Below are 26,753 nucleotides of genomic sequence, written 5' to 3' on the forward strand. Positions count from 1 at the left end.
GAGAAAATGGCAGCGAAGATGAGGTCTGTGGTTTGATACCAACAGCTTTGAAGAAGAAAGTTAGGTATGGAGGTGGTGCAGAGTTTTCTTATCACATCTACTTCACCCTTCTTAAGTCGAAGACAATATCATAACACAGTGTTTATATTTACCTGCCAAGGGACTGCAGATGGAACGCTTCCAGCTAAATCTGGTACAGTGCATTATTTCTCACAATTTCTTCTCACATTTTCGAAATATGTACTGTTCCTGCATAAATTAAGCCTAATAACCCAGTCATTTAGATAACAACTGCTTTACCAATTATGAACCAACTGCAATAGAAATATCCACACAATTTCTGTACATAATCGTAGAGAGGACAGGGGAATAAATATCAACTTCAGACAAAAGATGCACATGTTTGGGTTAGGTAAGGCATTGCTAAAGAAGCGTGTCACTTGAGCTGCTCACCTCTGGGTCTTCTGGGAAGATGTTGTCTACCAGTCTCTTGTACCGGGGCCTGAGTGCCCCACAACAACCACAAACCCCTGAAGAAGACGAGAGATGAGGAGGAAGACAAAAGAAAGACAGAGAGAGAGAGAGAGGTATGGTCAATTAGACTTGTGCAGCATTACCGACAGAAAGAAAAATAAAAAACATATCTTCTTTTCTCGTCCCTTCTCTGACATTTGTCTGTTCTGTGGAAATGAAAGAACACAGTGCCTATGTAATAAGTTATGTCTTAATTCAGCCACTTGCTCCAAAGGTAAGTTCAGAGACACTATAGACTGTAGGGTAGGGTTAAGATCACATGGTTGTTTAATGAACCATGGGATGCTAATTTGTCAATCACTTGTGATATACCGTGATTCTAGGGCAGAAACTAATAATGACTTCACATTGGTAACATACTGCCACAGAGGGAGTGGTGGAAAATTAAGTGCCTGAAAAACAAGTCATACAAAATGCATGTCTGTAGCTGTGCAACAACTATCAAATTGAGTTGTCAGCAATGAAAACACAGCTGCAGCTAGTCAAATAATAATAGGTAAGCTAACGAGCAAATATTGATAACAGTCTCGTCAGTATTATTGTCAGGGTCGTCCTGAAGCACATGGTTACTTCTATTACTGTAGGTGTAGTTATCTAGCCTGGTTGTGACAGGTAAAAACAATTAGCTGAAGTGTGAAGAAAGCAGGGTATTTCCTTGGGAGCTGCTGAATATCGAAAGACAAGACAGACTGGCACAGCCCCGCCGATAGTTTTCACTGTACCAGAGCAAAAAACATAGCTAGCATAGGCAAAACTGCATACTCAAAAAGTACTGAAGTTGAAAGCTTGAATTAAAATCATCAATGTTGGTACCGGGATGATGCTTGGAGCTTCTGGTAAACAGAAGCTTTGCTAAGTGATGGCAATTCTGCGCAAAGACATCAGAGTGGAGCCAGATATGGAAAGAGTGTGGTCACAAGACAATTACAGCCACAACAATTTTGCTCAGACGATAAAACAAACAGACAGACAGACAGACAGACAGACAGACAGACAGACAGACAGACAGACAGACAGACAGACAGACAGACAGACAGACAGACACACACACACACACACACACACACACACACACACACACACACACACACACACACACACACACAGAATCTCTCACAATGCTATCAAGATAGCCTTGAAGAGACGGTGCAACACACTGAATGGTGATTTTTCTGAGTTTGCATTGAGGAGAATCACACAGTGAAGAGAGAGCTGGATTCTGATTGGTTGAGGGAATTCAGCAGTGGTGAGTCATAAGGGGACCCTGGGAGAATGAAGAAACAGGGAAAAAATGGATAACCTCCAAAAACCCAAAATGAATAATTTAACCCTACATACAGCTCTGCATGACAATTATTATCTTCCTGCTTCCATCAAACAAGGATGTGTATGATTAGGAGTCACAACAGGTAATGACAAAAAGTAGGTCATTATGGTGTCAGCAATGCAGTAAAGTTTAATGAAGAATTTGATAGCCTGACACTTCAACACATGCTAGACAAAAGCAGAACAATCTGCAAAGAAACAGCTTTTCCTCCCTTCCTTCCTCCTGACATCATTTTCCTTCTTTCTATTCTCTCAAAGGAAAAATGTGTCATGATTCATTCATCTAGTTGCTCTTACAGATTGAAGTCTTTTTTGCTGATGTGGCACCAAAACCCCCTTCTGAGAACACACTGACCAGACACTAACAAGATTACCAGCTGCCCAATTTGCCACCCCATCGCTCACAGCATACTGTATCCAACATACAGCAGATCATTTTTAATGCACCACCAGACATAAAGAACTCAGAACAAGAACTCTGATGAACACTGCTCACAACATGAGACACTCAGCTTCCTACAGGGATGAGACTGCCCAAACCAGCTGTTCACTAGTGCTGCACATCCAAAAAAATCACAGAATTCATTTCCTCAATTCAAAATGGACCATCTAAGCACATTTCACACCGACGATGGAGGCAATCAGCTGCCACGTGCCTGACTCACAAATGCAAATGGCCAGGATGAGTCCGGCTGTAACAACACTTTGCAAGGCACGCAACAACCTAGCTCCCTGTGCCATATAGTTCATTTCCTAATGATGTACATACAATCATAATTAACAGAAAAAACCTGAAACAATTTAAACAAAAACCTTCTGAAATATAAGTAAGAATGAGGAGCAAACACACACACAACATTCCCAGATCCTTCGAGTATAAGGAATGTGAATGTGACTCTAAGTCCAGTGAGTGAACTGAGGAGCTATACAATTTGCCTCTTATTCCCCCATTCACACACTGATGGCAGCAGGTTCCCAATCTGGACTGAACATCAGAAGCCATTTGGGGTTCAGCACCTTGTCAAAAGACGACATGACATGCAGACAGGTGGAGCTGCAGAGTGGACAACCCACTCTCCCTCCTGAGCCAAAGCTACCCCAATAATACTCCCTCCTCTGGGCTACGTTCCTACATTCATAAGCCTTGTGGTATTATCAGTGACCTGCACCTGGGAGGACGGCAGGCAGCATCGGCAGGATGTCCTTTTAAAGCCTTTTAATAGAGTAAAAGGCCTGTTTAATGTGTTGACCACTTAAAAGTCTGTGTGTTTCAAGGTCCCTGTCTGCTCTCTAAAAGTTCTGCTGAAGTCCGCAGCAGGAGCTCTGCTGGAGCTCAGGTTTATCTCTAAGAGCTGCATGTCTATTCATAGTGCTGCTCCTCTCTCCTCCATCACCTCAAACACTAATGAGGCGTCTGCACCCCTCCCTCCCTCCATCCCTCCGTCCCTTCCTCCTGCACCCACCCAACCTCCCTTTACCACCTTCTCTCATCGTCGCTGTATTGGCCCGGGGCCGGAGTGTAGGAGTCGCTGATGAATTAATGAAAATGCAGCAGGTCCCAAGTGTAGAGAGGAAAGGGTGGAGGACAAAGAGTGACGGAGACACAGGCAGTGAAAGAGAAAGAGGGACAGGATGGAAGTGCGAAGGGGGAGGTGGACTGTGATGCATGGAATGAGTCACAGATTAGTGCTACTTATTGCATCTTCTCTGTCCAGTACAAATCTGGCCTGTCCTCTCTGTCAGCAGTAGAGAGAAGAGATTTTTTGGGAAGAGTAGAGAGAATGGTAGCCTGGGAAACATTTTTGTTTTGTTTTTCAATGGGAAAACTTTAGTACTGCTACTGTGCCAAAAACTCTTAACAGCTCAGGGGGTGTAGCAATTTACATATTATTCCATATCCCTGTGGTGCACCGCAGGCACCTGCATTTTCCATTGTGATTGCTAATAAGCAAATATTTCTCTTCATAGGTAATGTTCTATACCTTTTCATTTTTTAGTGAAACCTTAACGTTTCTGCTATTGTTTTTTAGATAAGCTGGTAGGCCAGTTACAAGCAGTGGTAATATAAATGTGATGAGAACAATGAACGCTAATGCACCGAACAACGGCTCCAAAGACATTCAGTTTTAATGATATGAAAAGGAGAAAAGCAGCAAATTTTTTGCTTGATAAATGATAACCGTGTTGACAAAATTGTTGCAGATAAATTCCAATTAATGAATTGATTTATTGTTTCAGCTCTAAAACACAACGGCCTTAATGAACCTGAACATATTCAGCTTCAATTCAGCTTGTGCTGCAATACCACATTTATGTTGGAAATTCCTCCAACTGCCTCACTGCCACTCCAAGACAATACTGCATACTTCCAGAGCTGTGTTGAGTTTGTGTAAACAAAAAAAAAAAAAGAGGGTTGTTTCGTGTTCCTGGTGTTGGTAATGGTGGGTTCGTAAGGAAAAAGCTAAGAGAGAGGAACAAGGTGGGTGTAAAGCACACATAGGGGGTCTCACGACATCCACCCACTCTGCATGGCAAGCTGACAACACATTTAGGGGCTGGACACTGAGCTCCTCCGCGGTTCCATACACTCACACATGAGCCCACACACAAACATGCATGCACGCATGCACACACACACCGAAGAGGATGAAACAGAGGAACAATGAATTACTGGTTATGGGTAGACAGAAAGAGAAAACAAAGAGAAGGGGGACATCTCTGCAGCCTGGTGCACCAGAGTTGGGAACTTTAGCCTTTTGATGTCTCTTGCTTACTTCACTGAGTGGATAGTAACTAACACATCCATGCAGAATGAATTGATGTGTGCATATGTGTACACGTGCAAAGGGTCTCCACGCCTCAAATCACCACAGCAAGGAGTCAGCCAATCACAATGCTATTTTTGTCCTTATAACAATGGGTTGGTGCATTAACAGATTACACTCTCCATTTCCCCCCGGATGTCAGCTTAACATTTCCACTTCAGGGAGAGTGAGAGAGAGATAGAGAGAGGGGAGAAAAATGCATGGTGAAGTGACAATGAATAATAGGAGAAAACAAAAAAAAACCACATAACTCTGAAAGACATGTTTGTGCATGATAATATTTAAAAAATCCTTCACACACAAACACAGTCAAGTGTCATTAGGAGCACTGCTCTGTGGGTTGCACATGTCAGCAATGGACAAACACCATGAACCTGAAAAGTTCTGGATTAACTTCTGAGACAAATTTAATTTATATAAACTAATTTAGTGGTGAACCTAATTAAAAACACGCACACTTGAGGTAGCATGTGACAAGAAGCCCAGAGCATCTTGTGGTGTCGTATCTGCACCTGCTGTCCCAAAGCTGCTCTGTTGTACCAGGAGTCACATGGCTGACAAGAGAGGGTAAATATAGTCCTGATGCCCTGCAAGGAGAATATTAAACACACTTTGGATCCGTGTGTGTATGAGTATATTTATGCAGCCGAGAGAGAGACCGAACCATCAATACACATTTAGACCTCACCTTCACCTGGGGTTAATACAAAGCACTGGTTTTACAGGCCACAGTCATGAGTACATATACAAAAACCAGCAGCACACAGTGTACAGTCTGTCGCCACGTCCATGCTGTAAATGCATCTACCTGTGCAAAACACATGACACTTCTGATGATGCTTACAAAGCATGTTGCCCTTCAGGGGTGTTCTTACATAAGAGGGGGAGAGACCACGTCCTGCTATTTTTACATCAGCAAAGAAAGACAGGAAAAATATCCTTAAACACTGGATGCAGACAGTGAAATGCATGCACACAGCCCAATCTACAAGCATGCAGAGAGAAGCAGACAAGAGGCGAGGAGAGTGTAAGCAAATAACGAATAATGAGCAAGGCTGATTCAACAGCCAACCAATATGCACATGAGCTGTCGTTCAATGAGCTGAGGAGGGGAGGTGAGTGTCGTGGAGAAGAGGCTGGTAGCATGAGAGAAAGCGTGACAAAGAGGAAGAAATGTGAATTTTTGTCACTAAGGCATGCAAAGAATGACAAAAACCATGGCATATAGAACCACAACATGAATTTATCCCCTCTTCTCCCTGTCACGATAAGCATTGAGAATGTATCCTGAGGATATTGATGCGCACACATACTGCACACACACTTTGCAGAGGCATATGTACAGCATAAACATTTTTTTAACCATCTATCCATGTGCACTAAGTCAGACTCAAAGCATACATTCGATACAGTGTGGGTGGCAGCGAACACGGCTGGTATAATGCAACTAACATACTGAAGAACAGACCCAGCTGCCTTCAAATCCCTGTGACACAAGGCCAATCCGACATGCTATGAATCACAGTCAAACAGGCACCGACGCTCGGGTATGAGGGGCTCAAGCTCAGAGCACCATTTCCTTACAGTAGCTCACCAATGTACTGCACACTGAAGCCTATTCCAGCTGCCTTGCTTGATCTTCCAGTGTGCAGTGTCTGTGTTGATAATTCATTAGCCTACAAACCAAAGACTTTTTCCATCAATAGTCTGCAAAGGCAAAGCAAAGCTGACTACTTTTTTAATTAATGCTAATCAATGGAACCATATATCAACATGCCCTAGTAACACCAGAGCTACAGTAAACAATAACACCAAGGGCAAATTCTCATGATGTGAACTTTTAACAGCACGTATACTACTTCTACCACCTAAAATACTGAAGAATCGTGAAAACTAGGACAAGAAAATTAAGCATCTATACCGTGAGCTTCATAGACATCACAGAGTCTACCACACACATAACAAGAGTTAGCTCAACGCATTACAAGTGCAGAGAGTACAACATTACCATGTCAAATATAACAGAAGGAAACCTTTTAAGCAGAAAGACAAATGTACACAAAATAGGAATATATTACCAAAAATAAACATCTTCAAAGCAGCGTCTCCTTGTAAGCTAACACTGTAATTTAACAGAGTGGTATCCTCATGAGAGTCCAAGTTCCCATAAAGCGTTTACAGGAGACATTACACTCCTGTGACAGCTGCAGTCTCTGACAAAAAAGCTTGGAGGAAATGTGTTTGAAGAATGTAAGAAAACTGGCTGAACGCTGGATGCTTCACATAACTCCCATGCTTGCACAGCCTGGAACAAACACAAACACAACGGAGGAGTGATTGTTATCCTTACCGTACATCGATCGTGATGTTGGAGTCTCTCACTACAGACGCTTATGATTCCTTAATGCAGCTTCAGTCGCTCATACAGACACACTGCTGTGCCGAGAGGCACTGAAAACGCACCCAGACACACACACACACACACACACACACACACACACACACACTCTGGGATAAATGCCTGCACGTGTGCTTGGAGCTAAAATGTGCACCGTGATTGGTGCAGAGCCTGGCTTGATGCAATGAATTACACACACTCTCTCTGCTGTGCAGACACGCACACACGCAGGCATACACACACGCGCACAAAAGGGGGCTGAAAGGCAACGTCAGAGAGAAGCGTGCCGTGATGACCTTGGATTTTCCCGTTTGTCTTCTGCAACAGCGCTCCTTCGAAAGGGGGTGGTGCAGATTTCACATGCAGGCACACATACAAACACACCCACCCCACTTATAATCATTTCTCTCAGTTGCAGAGAAAGGAATAGAAAGGGGGGGAGCCAATGAGAGACAAATGTACACCACAGGGATAGAAAGGGAGAAGACCTCCCACCCACGCAATCTCCTTCTCCCTCTCTCCACCCCCTGCTAGCATCACTCTTTCCCTCCTCTCCATCATTAATCTTCCCATGCCTCCTGCTTTACTTGCTCTCAGTTTTTCCTTCTAAGCTTATGCAACTTTCTGCCCCATTTTCTAGCATAATACCAACATGTCTGTCTTGTCCCCTTTCTTCATTTTGTCAGGGTGGGAAATAAACTTCTCTTTGCTCTAACACCCACAATGGCTGTCTGGAGGATACATCAAACATACCAGCCATCTATCTTATAATCAGTCACTTTTTCAATGCAAATAAATTGCAAAAAATGTGTGACTGTATAACCGTATTTACTGGTATTTGCATCTTTAAAAATCTGCAGAAATGCAAAGCTGAAATGTTCAAGATGCCACCGTTTGTTCTTTCTCTTCCAGGTTTAAATTTCCCAAACCACACTGAATAAATAAAGCACTTTTCAGCAGCTGGCTGACTTCTCGCTGATCCACATGAATGCACCAAATAAGCAAACATTTCCAATCAATTCATGCTTTTATCTATGTTACCACACAGCCATAACTGTGACAACCATAAAACCAGATATGATGTTCACATAATAGCCTCTAATGTACAAGTTTGCAGTGAAAGCACAAACCTGATGCTCCTGCAGTGTCATAGTTAGAGCATGAACAATCACTTGAAATAAAAATGTATGCCTATTCAACCTTTTTGGTTCACATTTTGTCATTATTCTAAACTGCAGTTTATAGATAACATTGGATGATTTTTCAAGCATTTAAAAAGAGGTTTTAGATAAATCATTAACAAAACCAGCTTATATGGTGTGAGGAAGACAGGATCCACTCCAAAGCTTGGTTTTGTAATTACCAAAAGTGCTCCGCTGTCATTGATTGCACAAGGAGAGGAGAGTGGGCTACACCAGGACTACTTCAATGAGTTAAAGATGGAGGTGAATTGTTCTCAATTGGGTAACTAAAAAACAGATTCAATGGTAACTCCTTTAGGAGTCTCTACACTTAGTGTGAATCTTTCATTTTCATTTTCTACTTGTGAAAAATAACAATGGTCTTGTGTGGCATCACTTTACTGGAATAATCGTCAGTCATCAACAATCAAGCTTTGTTATCCTCGTTCTCACTTCCCAGAAACCCTGATTGCTGGCATGATCATTAGTATTCCCTGTGGCACTATATGCATCTCATTCTGATGGAAGAACCACATTCCTTTAATAATTGAGAGCATCTACTGATGTAAAATGTTATGAATTAGTCAATATTAAGGTATAAAGTAAAAACGGACTGAATGAAATTTCCCTTCAATCAACACTTTTCGAGAGCAACTTGTGCCAAGTACCAATCACAGCCTAGCCTGTAGGCCAACTCAAGTGCTCAAGTGCCCTCAACAAACGATGAAATAAGCTGAATCAATTTTACAGGGGGCAGCTCAGAGCAAGTCAAACTCCAAACATTAATTTCCATTTGCAGCATGATGTGTTTTCTGCTGGGCATCATGGAGCCATATAGAAGAAAGCAACTTTTCAGTGAAATAAGTCTCTGTTCATGCCACAGCAGAGAAGGAGCCAGAGAGAGAACAGAGGAGATGGTGTTGTCACTTACCCTTGCCAACGCGATGGTCCAGAAGGGTACGACAGTCCAGTGCCAGCCTCTGAGAGGCTGGGACATCGGGCGCAGGCAAGGGCATGGCAGGCATACAACTGCACACACAGCTCACAAACACACACACAACCAAACACACACTACTCCTTTCATAGACACAGAAAAGCTCCTAGCAAAGCCGAAAGCACACATGTAGCACTACAAGAAGCAGGTTCTGGTTGGTTCTAACTTTTTTTTGTTGTAACTGTTGAAAAATATGCCTACCAATGCTCACAAAAATAATATGCCTTCAATTTCACAACTCTTTGGCCGAGAAACTAAATGCAAAAATGTACTCACTCACATGCATCCTCAACTGCTCAGTTTGGCTGCAATCAACATACACATGCATACTCAAACATACACTTTTCCCTCGGTCAAGCCTGAACAGAAAAGCCAACTACAACTTCGGTGTAAAGTTTCACACAGACAAACTCACAAGAGTCCCGTCTGAACACCACCTCGTATGTCCCTGTCTTGAGGCTTCTGAGTAATTAATGTTAGTACATACACAGACTGACCGAATTAACGAAGAGATTAGCGATTAGTCCTTCAATAGCAGCTCTGCCCTCTGTGTGCGGCTCTCTCATTAATAAACCTCTCACTGACACAATGGACCTCACTATCCACCAAAAGTCTCTCTCTCTCTGGGCAAGAGAGACAGGGAGACACAGTGAGTGGAGGATGGAGGGAGGCATGGAGAGAGGGGCGCTGCGGGACAGCTATTCAGTCAGTGGGCTTGAAGTTCAAGGAATGTGGCCATCAGCAGATGCCAACACAGGCAAAATGTCAGGGAAGTGATTGCTGTGCAAATTCACATATGACACACTGCAAGAACAGGCTCATCACACACTAACACAGACACATACCAGGAACACTGATGCAATGTTTCTCCCACAAAGCATTTTCACAATCAGCAGTGAGTTATTATGGATTTGTACTGGGCAGCTAGTTTTAACTTCCTCAGCAATCAACTTCTGTATTGCCCAACATTCAACTCTTCAGAGCCGTAATTATGTCTTCAGGAAAAGAACAGGTGTTAACAATAGTCTGGTGCCGCCTACCTGTCATGTTAGTTGCTTGTCACAAGGCGGCGTTGCTCTTCCAGGTTCACAGTGGCAGGGAGATGGGTGGCACTTCAGCCCCGAAACGAGTCTCCACCGGCGCTAAGAAAATCAGGAAAACCGCTGGATTGTCTTTGGCCTGTGGAAGTTAGTATGCGTAAATCAGCCGATGGGCAAATACATATTGTTCGTATTTACATACATTTAAACTTAAAAAAATAGGGAATATACCAAATGTCAACATTTAGACTACATAACTAGGGGAAAGAAAACAGTGTAACTTAATGTAATGTCTTACTACAACGGACAGAAATTCCAAATCTTGACAGTTGCAGGTAAATTAATTTAACGCTAATATTAGCAATGCTAGCTGTTACAGGTTTCACCCTAACTTCGTCTTCGCGTGATCGTGTTTCGATATTTTTCCTCGATTTCGATAAGGTTTAAACTCAAACTTAGGGTTGTAAAACCTAACAGGGCTAACTCATATTATTCAAAGCTAGCATCCGTCCATGCTAGCAGCCAAGTATGCTAACGTTAGCGAACTTGCTGTAAGAGAAGCCCCGGCAGCGCTTAACTGAACAACGTTAATTGGTGTCAACACCCATTACTTACCATGAAGTGAGCAAAATAAAAATCCTTAAAATGTGTGGCATACGGATAGTTAACGACCACCACCTTGAATAAAGTTTGACTCTGTCAAGACACCACACGTTTAGTTACACCGGCGTTACTGCTCCTCAAGCTCCCAGCTGTTACTGGCTAGCGGTGAATATGTGACAGCCCACCACTGTACAGCACCTTTACTAACGCTGAACACATGGGACCTGCATTTATTCTCTGGCTAAGTATAGACAAAATGAACACAATATCATACAAATACTTGGTCAGATGTTTGACTAAATACGTGCTTTAATATTACAGCATTGGAGGTGTATTGTGATAATGTGTTAAAAATATATTAATTATAAATACTAATATAATACCATATGGGTATGCAGTGGCGGAAGAAGTTTTCAGATCCTTTCCTTAAGTAAAAGTAGACATACCATGGCCTGAAAATACTTCATTTAAAAGTGAAAGCTTGAATTCAACATGTAACTTCATAAAAGTATTATCAGCAAAATGTGCAAAGCATTAGAAGTACAAATACTTGTAATGCATAATGGCTCCTTTCACAGCTATATAAAACTGTTATATCATTATAGAAAATTATTCTGTTTTTATCACGAACAACTACAACATTTCAGAGCATTTTTATGTATACTGTTGTGTGGATTAGTAATATAGCACGGCATTATATCATATATGCATATCAAATGTTTAATGTCAAAAGAAGTGGAGTTAAAAGTACAATATTTTCTACTGAAATGTGATTGAAAATGAATGATTACTGAAATCAATCAATCAGTCTTACTCTCAGGATATCATAGTACTTATCTAAAAATCAGTACTATGTAGGCTGTGTCTGTAGATGGCACATCCTGAGTTTTCAACGAGACTGTTTTCTGCCAGTTGGGGCCAGCAGTGAGTCAGGAGAATCTGATAAGAGATGGTTATGAGCAAAACAGCCCCTTTCCTGAGATTATTATCATGTCTACAGGTAGTTTCATTGCAACGAAATGTCTTTCAGGACAATATTTGATAGCTGGTTTACATGACATGTCAAATTATCTGCCACCTCTTCTGAAGTCTAAACTTGGTGCTTCGCAGTGGACCACTTAGCACGCTCAGGGCTTTAATTCCCAGGGTCTCTTAACCCCACTAAGCCATCAGATCCCTGAGTCTTTCATGTGACAGTATTTTTGTCCTCCTATGCGTCACTCTGCTGCCGTCTCTTTATCTGTTCAGCCCCCTTCAGATCGTTGTTGTTGACGGACTCTTTTTAAGTGGGATAAAACCACCATAGTTATGGTGAGCTAATGATGCCTAAGCTAAAACTCAGAGCAAAGGGTCTGGGTGGTCGCAGTTTCAAGATAAACGTTTAATTGCAGGTAGTTGTTGTAGTGCAAGAGGAGGGAATCATTAGCAGAACTTTGCAGAAAATTCCAACCTCATAAAAGCTGACAAGTAATTCAGGGTGGTTGCATCAATGGGTTATCAAATCAGCCTGCAGGCCCAGGCACCTAAGCGCCAGCTTCTGTGATATGATTGCTATTTACATCTCTTGTCAGACAGGCTAAGGGCTCGGTCAATATGTTGAAACTCTAAATGAATAGCCTTTACATTAATTTTGAACATGTCCTCACCTTTAAAGTGAGCATTTACTCCTGCAGGGACCTTTTGGCCTTACTATCACCCTGCCATATGCACCTCCGTCTTTGGGGGTCAGGAATGCTCAAGAGGAGGAGGGGCCCTTTAGGTGTTTGTGCACAGGCGCTCACTTTCAAGAGCTTAAAGTAATTGCCGACAAAAGATAGCATATATTCAGCATCCAACTGTAGTTCTGTCTCGCACGTTTGCCATAGACACAAATAGATCCCTGTGTCCAGCAAAAGTGAAAAGTTTGGCCTGCAGAAAGGCCACGAGGTGTATGAGGATCAGCTGATTAGTGGACAGCCAAAGCGTTTGACCTTAATACTAATTAGATTCTGGGATTTTGCCCTTTAGTTCATCCTTACTCCTCCCTCAGGTGGACACAAGTTCACAGGCACTTAAACAGAGTCACTAAAGACAATTACAGATTGGATGTGAACCATAGAGACGTTCACAGGCGTTAAGTTTTATGTTAGAATGATCCGCAAAGATTTACACTCTGTCTCTACTAACAGTGACCTCTCACTGAACATTTTCAGGGGTGCTGTGCTGAATGTTTGCTGTCAGTGAACCGTGCTGATGTGGTAGCAGTTATAGTAGAACTAATTGCCTTAAACTTGGCAGCTATTTTTAGATGTACAGTAATCAGCAAGAAAGGTCTGAGCTGAGTAGTTACGGTGAGACAGATGGGAACTCATTAGATCAGTCTTAGAGGCCTTTGCTGCCTGGACACAATTAGCAAATCAAGTCTCAAAAACTTTAACCAGCTTATAATCATTAGGGACCACAGGCCTGCTCATGCCATTAGCCCAGTGAGAGCTAATCACCATCAATAACTGAGATCTGTTTCTCTGTTTCAATACACCTGCTGTTCATATCATATTTTCTTTTCTTGGTCTCCAAGTTTCTTTACCTTGTTGATATACAACAGGGTAAATTACCAATGTTGTTGGTGCATAAAAAAATGCACCAATAACTCAGTATGACACATAATGCTCATAACATTTGTGCACTGGTTACAAATTAGTCCTCGCATTGCATCATAGTAATGAGCCTGAAACAAAAAGGCACCGAGCAGCAGAGTAGATCCCTTTTTTCAGACTCTAATGAGACCCTGTGGAGAAAATAAGTCAATCAACAAAGATCAAAAAGTAGAAATGCTATTAGATCATTGTTTCAATAAAACAGGTATAATGCTTATTTTAAATGCCTTAATGAACCCCCTTTGGACAGTTCTGAAGCCCATAGAGAAGCAGCTACAGCACTACGTGAAGCTGTCTCATGCTGTAGCATTTTAATAAGGTCTGGATTGAAAAAAAGTCCTTAGGTCCAAATGAACAACTCTGGTCGTGAGATAATTGGATAAACATGCCACTAGTGTTCTTTTAAAAACATCCCAAAGCTCACACAGTCGCTCGCAATTGTATGACACACAATGAAGCACACAACAGTGCATTTATTTTATGCATTTGTTTTCCAGCAAGGAATCAAAATATTTTCTTCCAAATGTTGGTCAGATGGATGTGTCACAGCCTGTCACGCCATCTTAGAAACAAACAAGTTTAAGGCAGTTTCATTAGCATCCATTTGCATTGAATCACCTCAGGGTGCTGTTACCATGTGGGAGATGATTCATCTTCCATGCTTTCACAGTCTGCCTGGTTTTGTAGGCTTTTTGGTAATGTTTTTAACTGTTCACCGTTATGCTTCTAATTGCACATTTGCATACTGACATAATCAAGAGCACTAAGGCAACATAGAGGTAGCAACTCTGCTTTCAATTTCTATGATGGCATAAGGATTTGGAGTAGAAAGTAGTGAACGTGCAGAGTGTGTGAAAAAGCTTTGATCATGATGCTGTTTAAAGTAAGCGTCCACCCTGCTTTTAAATGATTGGGTGCATCTGGCCCAAGTTTGAGAGCACTGCCTTTATCTTGGCGTTGTCTTGGTGGCAATGATCTCAGCTTTACCGGCCAGTGAGAGTGGCTGCTGACTAAGTAATCCTCTTTGCACTCCTCACTCCTGCAGCTCTGCTTCGTGGTTCTTGCTGACTTCATTTCAAAACAGTCCAGGTGGTGACCTACAATTCTGCCACTGTGACTCTACGCATCTTGGCTGGACCTTTAAATCCCTCTCTTCATCAGTTTTGCACACTTCATCTCAGTGGGGACTACTTCAAGTTTCATTTTCCCTTTCATGGATTATGCCTTAATTTCGCAATTCCTGCACGATGGAAAAAGTGGATTATGGCGGCCTGGTCGAATGCATATGGCAAGTGCTGGACACGAGGAGTGGATACACGATATGTAAAACAATACAGGTCAGTATTGGAACTCTTGTTTGTCAGACCAATAGAAGGCCACAAGTCTAATTGGGTCGATATTTTCAATTTAAATAGTGTATGTATTAAAATGTAATGAATAAGTCTGTATTTTATTGGAGTATTTAATTTTGTAGTGTACTCTTAAATTAAAATTGCCTAATTGCCTGGCACAGCAAAATAACAAGTAATCCTTCCACAGCAAAGAAACTGTAATGCTAGCTGTTTGAACAATAAATATAAAATTAAATGCTGCCATGTGACAACATTCACACACAAGGTGAAAATTTCCAGCTGTCCTAATTACATAATGCCTTAATTAAAATGCGGCTCTCCTCATATGAAGTGTTTTATTATATTGAGTCTGTGAAGTGTGGATACATGGTGAGAGTCGGACTGGTGACTGGACTGTGAGTGGGTGGGAGAGCAGCATCCAGAGCCAGAAGGACCTGGAGGAGTTTAACTCTGGGTATTAACCAGCTCAGGTCTAAATCTGGCCACCAGATAATTTGTTGTAAATCTGCCTTTCTTCTGGCAGACTGTGTGTCAACACGTGGAGCCTGGCTCTTTCCAACATGCTGAACGTGCGGCAGAACCAACTCCTTCTCCACAAAAATCACCATTTTAAAAAGCATTTGAACATTAAAGATGCATTGACATAATTCTTTCTGGAAGGTGTGGACACTTTTATCTGGAAACATGTCCTATGCGGCCCTAGTGGTGGATCACATGAGGAGCCACAAAGGTTATAAAACCATCCATCCATTGTCTATACCCGACCATCCCTTTCGGGGTTGGGGGGGGGGCTGGAGCCTATCCCAGCTGTCATTGGGCAGAAGGCGGGGTACACCGCCAGTCGATTGCAGAGCAACATACAAAGCATACAACAACCATTCACGCTCACACTCACACCTAAGGACAATTAAGAGTCACCAATTAACCTAATGAGCATGTTTTTGGTCTGTGGGAGGAAGCCGCAGTGCCCGGAGAGAACCCACGCATGCACGGGAAGAACATGCAAACTTCACACAGAAAGTGCCTGACCCGGGGATCAAACCGGCAACTTGCTGTGAGGCATGCGCACTACCTGCTGCGCCACCGTGCCGCCGTTATAGAACTAATTGCAGTTTATTCACGCACAAAAGAGCAAAGCAAAACCTGCATCCTTCAAACCCCACACTTCTTGTTTGTAAGGCTTCTTTTATAAATTTGTAGCCACCAAAATCAAAAAGATGTAACCCTGATGACATCATTGTGACATCATCAGGGTAGTGGTATGAACCATGAGTAGCTTACTGAACTTTATAAGACTGGTGTAATGCCCCTTTAAGAATGAATGTTCATTGCATTGATATAGTGAGGCCTGAAGCAAGACTAACTCAGCACTAACCACAATCTTTTCCTTTTTCTTTCACCTCCAGCAGTTTCTCCAGGCTGCTGCCTCCTCCTGATCGGAGACCAACAGATGAGGTCAGCTAAGGTCATCGCCATGGTGACCTTTGCTGAGACAACGCAGGTCTCCCCTATGGAGCTGTGTGAGCCGGCCTGCCTGACCGCGACCCTGTCCCCCGGGCTGCGGCGGAAAAAGATGCTATGGCAGAACGCTGTAAAACACATCATTATCCAACAGGAGCTCAGCGCTCAGGTGACTGTTTATCCCACAGTGGTGGTGCAAAGTAACTCTGTCCATTTAATCAAATACTGTACTTAAGTACAGTGTTGAGGTACTTACATTTTCCGCTACTTAATCCTTCTACTGTACTACAATTGTTGGACAGTTTTGTTTTCTATTGTTTTATACATATTTCCCTTGAGCACTGGTTCCCAACTTGGGGGTCCTGACCCCCACCTCACAAGCCATCTTGATTATAAGAGGTGTAAACAAAAACTTGAAAAATACATGCGGTAGACTTATATTAAAAACTGTACCACGTAGATAAAAGGACACCTACTTTTTCAGTGGTCATTATGGAGTTGCTTCCCACCATAAAGCCATTCCTTGACCATTGCTACCTTCTGGTCACTTGTTACAGGAATGGTATGAAGTTCAGCAAAAGACCCAGAGCAGGAAAAGTGTGCCACGTTCCAGTAAACATGTCTGATTTTCTGCTGTGTTGACAGGTGGGTGTGGAACCAGCCCGCAAAATCTTTGTGACGGATACCTACATGGAGGAGATCAACAAACAAATCCGCAACAAGGCCTCGCGTGGGGTCACAAAACGGCGCTCCTCCACATTCAGAGTTCATGCTTCCCACTCCCGCGGCTCCACCTGCACCAACACCAGCATCAGGAGTTCTAGCAATGACTACGCCAGCGATGCCGACTTCTTTCTGCACTGGGGCCACACAATTCGTGGAGTCTACATACCTACCCTGAGGCACACCTTCAAGTCTCGTGACCTGGAGAAACTCTACCAGCAACACTACTCCCACCAAAGACGCAACTCTCTGGCCATCACCAATGTAATCGATGCGGTGGCCAAGCTGCATGTGTTGGTTCTGTACCTGGTGCTGACCCCTGAGGAGGTCACTGACGTTCTGCGAGGCTGCCTGACCGGCATTTTCATGGTGTTAGCTATAGCACTGTGCATCATAGTGTTAACCTGCAAAGAATCCATGTCCCCGCGGTGGCTTCACTATGCCGGCCTTGCTAGCTGGCTGTCGCAGACCACACAGGTGCTGGGAGGACTGGTGTATGGACTGGAAAACGACCCTTCGTGGTATGTTCTCTTCACATTGTTCGCCACGTACACGCTGCTGCCGCTACCTCTGCTGTGGGCCATATGCGCCGGCTCACTCACCACATTACTGCACCTTCTGGTGGAGTTAGTACGCTGCTACAATGACATCGTGCTTTTGAAAAAGGTGAGAAAATCAGCTGACTTCAAGCCATTCTGCTTCAAAGATCTGTCAAAGATCAAAATTTTGTCCAATTCTCTACAGTTAAGATTTTGTTTTCTCATTTATTCTTTCATATATGTTTATATCAAACGCAGTTGTAAGTTCCACATCCTAAACTAGAGATTTGAGGCTTAATAAAACAGAGGCTGATAATGTAACATCTGTCTATGCATTTCTCAATACCCAGACTTTTTCAAAGTGTAAAATTCTCTCTTCTGTGCACCAGGATATTGTGCAGAATAAGACAAGTTTTATTCATGCAGCCAACTCATTTTACTGATACTGAAGATAGCTTATATATCCCTTTATTGTAACAGCTTTCTTTATTACTCCCATCTACAGCCCCAGATATTGTCTCCAGGCTTACTAAACATACACATTTTCCCTCTTGCATCCCTCATGAAGAAGATGACCCAGTTTTCTATTTCTTATCCTCTTCGTAGACCACTTGCAGAAGGTGTTCCTGGTCAATTTTAATAGTATGAATATGAAATCTCTCTCGGATGCAGGTGTTTGCCAAATTTCTGCTGTACCTGGGTATGAACACAGCTGGCTTGTTCATCCACTACCTGACAGACTATGCCCAGAGACAGGTTTTCCTGGAGACACGGCGCTGCATTGAGGGTCGCCTCAAACTAGAGCAAGAGAACCAAAGACAGGTACGGTGACTGGTGCCCTGGTGCTTTAGATTAGCCAGGGTGGAATATAAAGACAGAGACGTGCTGTATGCTGACCATTGTTGACTGTTATCACTGTTCTCCAGACCTCAAGAGACAGTCTTCACCAATATTTATTTTTCAAAAGATTAAAAAGTGCCTCGTAAAATTCTCATCTGACCTGTGTATAAACAGGCATTATGCTGGTTATACGCTGTCAAATAGAGTTTATTGTTTTTCCACACAGGAGCGTCTGGTGCTGTCCATCCTGCCTCGCTTTGTTGCCTTGGAGATGATCGCTGACATGAGCGCTTTGGAGGATGAACTCAATCCTCACGAGTTTCACAAGATCTATATCCACCAGTATAAAGATGTCAGGTACACACACACAATGTTTCTATGTTAGTATTTACAAGGCTTATATAAGAGGATTTTAGTGTTTTTGTTATAGGACTTGGTGTCACAAACTGTTCACATTCAGTCTCGCATGTGTTCACTGGAACCAAACACTTAAAGAGGAATTACTATTGCAATACCAGTTCTTTCTTTCTCTCTCTCTCTCTCTCTTTCTCCTCTTTTCAGCATCCTTTTTGCAGACATCAAGGGATTCACTCTGTTGTCCATGAACCTGTCAGCCCAGGATCTGGTCCGAACCCTCAATGAGCTCTTTGGGCGCTTTGACCGACTGGCAGAGGTGAGAATTTGAGCCCTTTTGCCTCGAGGTGACATATAATTGACACAAACTCTATTCTATCAACAATTTATTTTCTCTTTTCTCTGGTGTCTTGTCTTGTCCACAACACAGGAGCATCACTGCCTGCGGATAAAGATACTGGGAGACTGTTACTACTGTGTGTCGGGGGTCCCTGAGCCACAGCGTGCCCATGCCCGCCATTGTGTCGAGATGGGCCTGGCTATGATCAACACCATACGGTCAGTCATCATGCTGTCTCCCGCAAAACAACTAGCAATTTAATGTCACTTCTTTTGAAAAAAGAAAGAAAATAAACAGCTACAACTCTTGGTCACCAGGTACGTACGGAAACAGCTGAAGTTCGACATGGACATGAGGATCGGGATCCACTCGGGCTCTGTCCTGTGTGGGGTGCTGGGCCTGCAGAAATGGCAGTTTGACGTCTGGTCCTGGGACGTGGGCATTGCCAACATGCTGGAGGCCGGAGGCGTACCGGGGTGAGTGGTCTGTGCTACGAGTGATTGGCAGAGTAGCACTTTGATGTGAAGATGTGATCTCTGCCTGCGTGCATTTGTCCTCTCGTCCCCTTGGTTTTCGACATTAGACGATGCTAGACAGACTGCAGGCGGATCATTCATTTCCTCTGGAGAGGATTTCTTTGTGCATCACCAGTCAGTTTCTGTTCTCTCTCATCCAGACGCATTCACATCTCAAGGGCCACTCTGGACTATCTAGAAGGCACCTACAAGACAGAGGAAGGTCACGGCCGTGACAGGAACGAGTTTCTGAACAAACACAACATCGACACTTTCCTCATCTGCCCTCAGGAGGGAAGGGACAAAGTTGACCACGCCGAGCCCCCCAAAGTCCTGAAAACGAATCGAACCTGGAACCCAGAGATGCCCTTTGGCAACGTCATTGACATGAACAGTGTAGGTGAAGGGATACAAAACTCATATCTGACATTCTTTAACCATAAAAGATGAAATTCATCAACACCCACCCGAGTGATCTCAAAGCGTTTTGTTCTTGTCTTGCAGATCCTGGCCTCCTTTACGAACGGCTCGCTGCCCAACATATGGCAGTCCTCCTCCAAGGAGATAAACAAACGCATCAAACATGCCATTGAGGTTCGAAGCAGTGACCGCATGCACAAGGAGCACATCACTCCTCTGACCCTGGTGTTCAAAGACACACACATCGAAGATAAGGTGCGCAGGCGTAGACGATGGCTCAGACAGTGTTCGGTAGGAGGAAATAAACCGTGCTGACTGACCTGTCTATGATCTTTTTTGGTTGGTCCAGTTCTCCCAGATGAGAGATGAAATGTTCAACTCCAACCTGGTCTGCTCCTTCATCATGCTCCTCTTTCTCATGGCAGTCCAGACCCTCATTCCTGCACCCAGGTAGGACAACACCAGCAAAGCTTGCTAGCTAGCCAAGTTAGCACTTGACTGCTTCATTTATGCCCTTTTATTCAAAGTCTGTAAAGTTTTTAATGAATGTGTTCAAGGTCAATGATATTTTCACATTAATATTACCTGGTCAGTCATTTACATTTTCCCCTGTGTAATACATTTGGAGAATATAACACCTGATGATCTGTCATGTTTTCTGCACTTTAATTCCCACTTTTTTCAGAGCAAATGTCACACCTCTTGTTTCTTAATTCCTCCCTGGTTTAACATCTTCCTCCTCTGTTCTTCATCTGCAGGCTGTTCCCGGCCGTCCTGCAGTTCTCGGTCTTCCTGCTCGCCTACATGCTGCTGCTGCTGTTGGCCCTGGCTGAAGAATTCAAGTGCACTCCTGCAGCGCTGCAGCACTTCTGCTGCTGGATCCACGAAAACAACAGCGCCCGCAACCTCCTCACCCTCACCGCCATCGTCATCAACTTTGGCTTGGTCTCTACTGACATGGTGAGAGTCACAACAGCACAGGGTCAGATTTATATGCAGGAAAATCTTGAATAATCCTAATTTTCCTTGCCACAACTTCTCTTTCCTTCCCCACTTGCATGTACAGTTTATGCATAAAGGAGCGAGGCGCACCGCCCTGCTGACATGTAAAATGTTCCTCAGATGACAAACAAGCTACACTTTCAGGCTCTGACTGGCACTTTAATCTAAATATAACCAAAATATGCAAAAAAAAACAGCTGAAAACTTGAATATGTCCAAGTAAGAAATGTGCATCTGTTTCATTGTGACGCTCGTGCTTGCAGCCTTTTGTCAGTTGTCAAAGGTTTTATGTGATTTGTATGTTTTGTCTCCAGCTGTGGTGCATTCTCACAGACCCAGGAGACGCTGATGTAATGGACAGAAGCAACACGGCCGCACGTCCGCTCACCGTCTGCACTTACCCCGAGGTAAGGACGGCAGAAGTCTGTCATCACAAGTTTCAAGTAAACAATGTCATCAAAACACATCTTCTTCTCTCCCTCCGTCTCCTCAGGTCTTTGTATTGAGCGGTGTGATCGCCATGGTGACCTGTGCCGTCTTCCTGCGTCTAAACTCTATGCTGAAGCTGGCGGTGTTGCTGCTGGCGGTGGCTGTCTACTCCTACCTCATCCACCTGGCCTTCCTCACGCTCACACGCCACGATCTGCCGCACAGGTCAGCGTCAGCTCACGCTGTGGTCGCACAATGACTCTCGTCTCTCTATTCACGGCCCTACATTCCATCTCTCTCCATTAATGTGTGCACAGGTCTCACTATGTCAGGAGAAAAGGGATTTCCATCCTTCTCATGGCCATGTTTATTGTTGCGGTCTTCTACAATGGACGGCAGGTACAGTCTTCCCTGTTTTGAGCACCCTGTTGCTTAGTTTGCTCTGAATCCGTTGACTGCCAAACTGAGCAGATGGGTAAAGGAGTGTGTCGCACGCAGGCAGGTGACCTCTGGTGCTTTTATGTCTCCTTTGCTTTCCAGTGGGAGGCCACTGCCAGACTGGACTTCCTGTGGCGTCTGCAGGCCCAGCAGGAAGTGGAGGACATGAGAGAATTGCGGGAACACAACGAGTGTCTGTTGCACAACATCCTGCCCATGCATGTGGCGCGACATTTTCTGGACCGGAGCAAGAACGATGAGGTGCAGAAAACATGGCTGCTGACTGTTTTTCCTCTAATGATTTTGGCCTTTATCAGGGGGCGCAAAAATATAGGGAAAATAACTGAAGTCAAGAGTGTAATTGCTGTTGCTATGGTTTTAATTTTGTTGATGATCTTCACATCCTTGAATGTTGAAATAAATGTAACGACGTGTGTGAAAGATGCAGCATCATGATAAAGATGAAGATAAATAAACATATTATATTGAAGGGGAGTTTACCAACGTCTTCCCTCCATAACTTCATGTCTGATCAAAGTCAACCTGTATAGAAGTCAAACAAAGAAGAACAGCCGATCAAGATGAAAGTGAATGACACCATTTCCATTTCAGGAGCTTTACTCACAGTCCTATGATGAAGTCGGTGTCATGTTTGCCTCCATCGCCGGCTTCAATGAGTACTTTGAGCAGAAAGAGATCAAACACGAGGGAGTGGACTGCCTCCGGCTTCTGAATGAGATCATTGCTGGCTTTGATGAGGTGAGAATGGAGCTGAAAATGAATGCGAGTTTGTTAGATTCAGATCATTTTTTGTTGTTTGTCGCATTGTTTTTCGAAGGGTATTTTGTGCAAAATAGTATAGACTATATTTCTGTGTACTGTACAATCAAAACATGAATTACAATTCATATTTCAAATGTGTGTATACATTTACTTTGTATACAGTATCTGTGGTATAAGTATATGTGTGGTATTCACCTTCTATCTTAGCTGATAGTGGGGTTTAATCCAAGATATGCTGTTGACAAATGGGGTTTGTACTCAATAAATAACTCAGCTGCTATGTAAAATTTGAGATATGAGATTTATGTGTAACTTTGCCTCTTTATCTCTAAATGTTTCTTCTGCCAAGCTGTTGGAGGAGTCGTACTTCCGCTATGTGGAGAAGATAAAAACCATTGGGAGCTGCTACATGGCTGCTTCTGGCTTAGCTCCAGACAGGCAGGTGAGAGATCGTCTGCACGTTCAGCATTTTTTTTTTTTGGTTGTTTGGACTACATCTGTCCTCCCATCATACATTCTCCCCTCCCTCCCACTCGCTCTCTATCTAACCACCTACCCATCTCTCTCTCTTTCTCTCTGTCTGTCTCAGGCGTCTATGGATGAATGGAATCACCTGAGCGAGTTGGTTTTGTTTGCGTTGGCAATGCAAGAGACCTTGAAAGAGATTAACAGGCACTCTGCCAAAAACTTTCAGCTGCGTGTGGGTAAGTGGCTACACACACACACACACACACACACACACACACACACACACACACACACACACACACACACACACACACACAGGTAAACAAAGGCCGGTTGATGTAAACGGCTCTCTGCAGGGATTTCCGGTCTCATTGACTTAATACTAATTAATTATTTGTCGAAAGTGAATTACTCGTCTGTGATACAGGCATCGCTCACGGGCCCGTGGTGGCAGGGGTGATCGGTGCCACCAAGCCGCAGTATGACATCTGGGGGTCAACCGTGAACCTGGCCAGCCGCATGGACAGCACAGGTGTGAGCGGGCGCATCCAGGTGCCCGAGGCCACGCGCAAGATCCTGGCAGAGTGGGGGTTTGTCTTGGAGCTCCGTGGAGAAATCTTCGTTAAGGGGGTGAGTGGGTTTGTCTGTCCTGTTGTCCCTGCAGTGATTGTACAGTGTCGCATTTGCTGTCATCCATATGAGTGCCCACAGCCACGATGATGATGTTACTGGAGAGGCTGTGCAGAGATCACATTAGGAACAAAGCTTTAGTGAACCTCTACAGTACAGCTAATGGACAGGCTCAGGCTTTTCCGATCGCTCAGAGTTCATGTTGACAAACGTCATTTTTACAAAAGGGTGAAGCAAATGTCACCTTTCGCATTTTTTTTTTTTTTTGACAAATAGAGCACTGATATGCACTACAAATAGAGTCATCCACTATTTTTGAAAACACAAGAGTTTTATTGCATCCCCTTTGTTGTCCTTTGTCTAACAGTGGTGTTAAATGTCCCCTTCGATAGCTCAGTTGGTAGAGCGGAGGACTGTAGAGAATATCACAAGACATCCTTAGGTCGCTGGTTCAAATCCGGCTTGAAGGAGGAATTTTCATAGTTCTCACTATATATATTTTGCTTTTATATATATTTCTCTTCTAACTGCACTACATGTTAAATCTCTTCTATCTCTTCTATTCTTGTAAGGAGCATCTGTAACGAAAACAGTTTCCCCTCGGGGATCATAAAGTATTTCTGATTCTGAAATTAACCACTGCACATCAACCTTATAAGGTGCCTGACTTAACACTCACTTACATGCAGCACTAACTCAAGTAAAAGTAATAATACTACAGTATGGAAGCGCTCAGTCTCGAGTAAAAGTCCTGCATTCCAAATTTTATTTAAGTAAAAGTACAAAAGTATTAGCACCAGAATATACTTAAAGCATCAAAAGTAAAAGCACTATTTATTATAATTATTAATTATATCCATTACATTACTGCACTATAATTATTACTTTACTGTTACTGGTAAAGTTGAAACAAATGTTAATTACTGTAAAACTATATCACAATGTATCACTTGATCGTATTTTGTATAGTAATTATTTACATAAAATGGAAATAAGTACCACAGCTTTTGGTATGTCACAGTATTAAAGGTGTAAATGATCAAAATAAAGATGGCTGAATTCCATTTAGCTGCTTCAGCTTCAGGTCCTGGCTCTGTGCATGCTGGCTCACCGTCACACCATCATGACTCGCTGGGATTAGTAACACGTGCTGCTGTTCCAGTGACTCATTCGAGTGATCCAGCATACACAACACTGAAGCCCTGAAACCTGCACGCTTGAGTCCAAAACAGTTGCTAGTAATACGCAGTGAAAAAAAGACATTTACAGGAGACTGTGTCTAAATTCAACCTGAGACAAGGTCCAGTCAGTGAGCATAGCTGGAGACACCTCGGTCAGGGATCAGGAGTGGACAGCTCAAGGGAAGAACTAAACTGTACTCAGCACAAGAGGACAATAAAGCGGGGGGGCCATCTGCTGGTGAAAAGAAAACTGTTCAGGAAGAGGAGATTAGAGCGTGAAATGCGTGGATATTACTACACTGAAAACACATTTGTGATCTTGGCAGTAAAAATCTTGAGGGTCGTTGAGAAAGGATGTGACCTCCGTGACCTCTGCGCTGTCGTTGTAGGTGAGCGAGCGTCAGGGGAAAGTCCGCACCTACTTCCTCAGCACCGTGCGCAACAAGAGAGGCAACGGTGGAACAGATGGCCACTTTGTGGGGCGGACAGGAGGACGCATGACGCTAGCAGGAGTGGTGTACGGTCTCGTCCAGGCCAGACACAAGGAAAAGATGAGAGAGACCAACGGGGGGTTCGGTCTGACTCCCCGCCCCCTTCAGTGCTGAGAAGGCTCTTCAGGTCAGATGATGGCCGGCGGAGGAGGACACAGTCCAGCCTGATGGTTTCTGCTGGTTTACAGTTTGGATATTTTCTGTTTCAGACTTTGCCATAATTAAATTAGTTGCACAAACAGAGAAGACGGTGTAGCTGGTAGCCAAAGGATCCAAATCCTACTAGAGCCTTTCTCCCTGTTTCCTCCATGACTGTGCCCTCCTCTGCTTTCCTGTCATCTAAAAGAAGAAGCATTAAAGGTTTTGGGGGTTTTTTTTGCTTAAGAAAACTCATCCACAGGCAGGTTTCACATAAAATGGTGTGTTAGAAAGGACTTAACTGTCCTGCTGGCCTCTTTTAGTCTGAATAAGCATCTTGAGAGATCTGCTTTCTGTTTTTTTTATTGCCATATCTACACATGATAAGCACTGTTTTCAGTTCATGCTGAACAAAACTAATAAAGGCCAACATGTCTTGTTAGGGGGGGCTGGGATAGTCCTCCAGCAAATCCTCAGACATATAAGCCAAAACACAGAGTACCTCAAAACAACTAACCTCTCATAGACTACCAATGGCCTATATAATATAGTGTTTTGTACTGCGCGTCAGTCTCACAATTCAATACATTTTGTATTGTGAGCTTGATGCATTATGACTGCTGAGCTACTGCTATTCAAGCTTTTCAAAATATCTGCTTCAGTGGTACTTCCGTCTCCTCATTTCACTCCATCTGCTCCGTTTCATATTGTAATTCCTTTTTCTGTGGATACTCTTCACCTGTGTGTAGCTCCCATCGAAGTGTTGCTTCTTGTCAGCTCTCATGTCAATGCTGCTTTTTGTCAAACATGTGAATGTGACAAATCACAGTGCAGCCCATTCAGTTTTGCCTCAGAACACGACCACTCTCACTTCCTTTACTTAACAGCAGTTACATTTCCAGCGTAGCCGTGGAACTCAACAAAGAGGTGCGTGTTTATCTGTTGAATTACCTTTCATGCCAAAACCCACATCCCACATCACTCTTCTTCTTGTATATGAAAAGCAAAGGACACAGATGGTTGTTTTGATGTGTAATAATGATGTAATAACATGTTACATAGTAGGCCTGATTCATATTGTCACTGTCATATAAAAAAAAACTTGTTATTGC

General features: G+C 43.3%; 2 protein-coding genes and 1 non-coding gene across 6 annotated transcripts in view; 2 read left to right on the forward strand and 1 right to left on the reverse strand.

Moving 5' to 3' along the window:
* The window catches only part of LOC139347929 (protein EFR3 homolog B), a 32,639-nt gene extending 21,563 nt beyond the window's left edge, over nucleotides 1–11,076 (reverse strand). Inside the window, exons 1-3 of one of the 4 annotated variants that reach the window (XM_070987803.1) lie at nucleotides 10,914–11,076; nucleotides 10,299–10,437; nucleotides 454–530 (exon numbers count right to left, since the gene is read on the reverse strand). In XM_070987803.1, the coding sequence (XP_070843904.1) occupies nucleotides 454–530; nucleotides 10,299–10,305 (84 nt within the window). In that variant the 5' untranslated portion in view covers nucleotides 10,306–10,437; nucleotides 10,914–11,076. Of the gene's footprint in view, nucleotides 1–453; nucleotides 531–6,763; nucleotides 6,973–7,035; nucleotides 8,163–9,195; nucleotides 10,269–10,298; nucleotides 10,438–10,913 lie in introns of those variants that run through there. The other 3 variants (XM_070987801.1, XM_070987804.1, XM_070987802.1) reach the window with 3 other exon arrangements.
* A 3,559-nt stretch (nucleotides 11,077–14,635) lies between these two features.
* On the forward strand, nucleotides 14,636–26,431 carry LOC139347927 (adenylate cyclase type 8). Its single transcript, XM_070987799.1, has 21 exons — nucleotides 14,636–14,874; nucleotides 16,296–16,519; nucleotides 16,996–17,739; nucleotides 18,285–18,434; nucleotides 18,679–18,809; nucleotides 19,014–19,125; nucleotides 19,237–19,364; nucleotides 19,464–19,622; nucleotides 19,823–20,057; nucleotides 20,166–20,336; nucleotides 20,431–20,531; nucleotides 20,840–21,041; nucleotides 21,398–21,490; nucleotides 21,577–21,737; nucleotides 21,830–21,911; nucleotides 22,053–22,211; nucleotides 22,563–22,709; nucleotides 23,083–23,175; nucleotides 23,323–23,437; nucleotides 23,629–23,831; nucleotides 25,402–26,431. The coding sequence occupies exons 2-21, from the start codon at nucleotides 16,340–16,342 to the stop codon at nucleotides 25,615–25,617; spliced, it is 3,582 nt and encodes a 1,193-aa protein (XP_070843900.1). The 5' UTR covers nucleotides 14,636–14,874; nucleotides 16,296–16,339; the 3' UTR covers nucleotides 25,618–26,431.
* trnay-gua (transfer RNA tyrosine (anticodon GUA)) lies at nucleotides 24,214–24,301 on the forward strand. Its single transcript is given in 2 exon segments — nucleotides 24,214–24,250; nucleotides 24,266–24,301. It is a non-coding gene; the product is annotated as a tRNA-Tyr (tRNA).
* Nucleotides 26,432–26,753: the final 322 nt, after the last annotated feature.

Source organism: Chaetodon trifascialis, chromosome 19, assembly GCF_039877785.1.
Source record: "Chaetodon trifascialis isolate fChaTrf1 chromosome 19, fChaTrf1.hap1, whole genome shotgun sequence".
NCBI classification, from domain to species: domain Eukaryota; kingdom Metazoa; phylum Chordata; class Actinopteri; order Chaetodontiformes; family Chaetodontidae; genus Chaetodon; species Chaetodon trifascialis.

What these genes read in the sequence shown, in the direction of transcription:
- LOC139347927 (XM_070987799.1), top strand. Translation starts at nt 16,340, where the DNA reads ATGAGGTCAGCTAAGGTCATCGCCATGGTGACCTTTGCTGAGACAACG. An exon ending in GAGGCCGGAGGCGTACCGGG is followed by an intron (nt 19,623 to 19,822) that starts GTGAGTGGTCTG and finishes TCTCTCATCCAG; the next exon opens with ACGCATTCACATCTCAAGGG. An exon ending in GAGAAATCTTCGTTAAGGGG is followed by an intron (nt 23,832 to 25,401) that starts GTGAGTGGGTTT and finishes CTGTCGTTGTAG; the next exon opens with GTGAGCGAGCGTCAGGGGAA.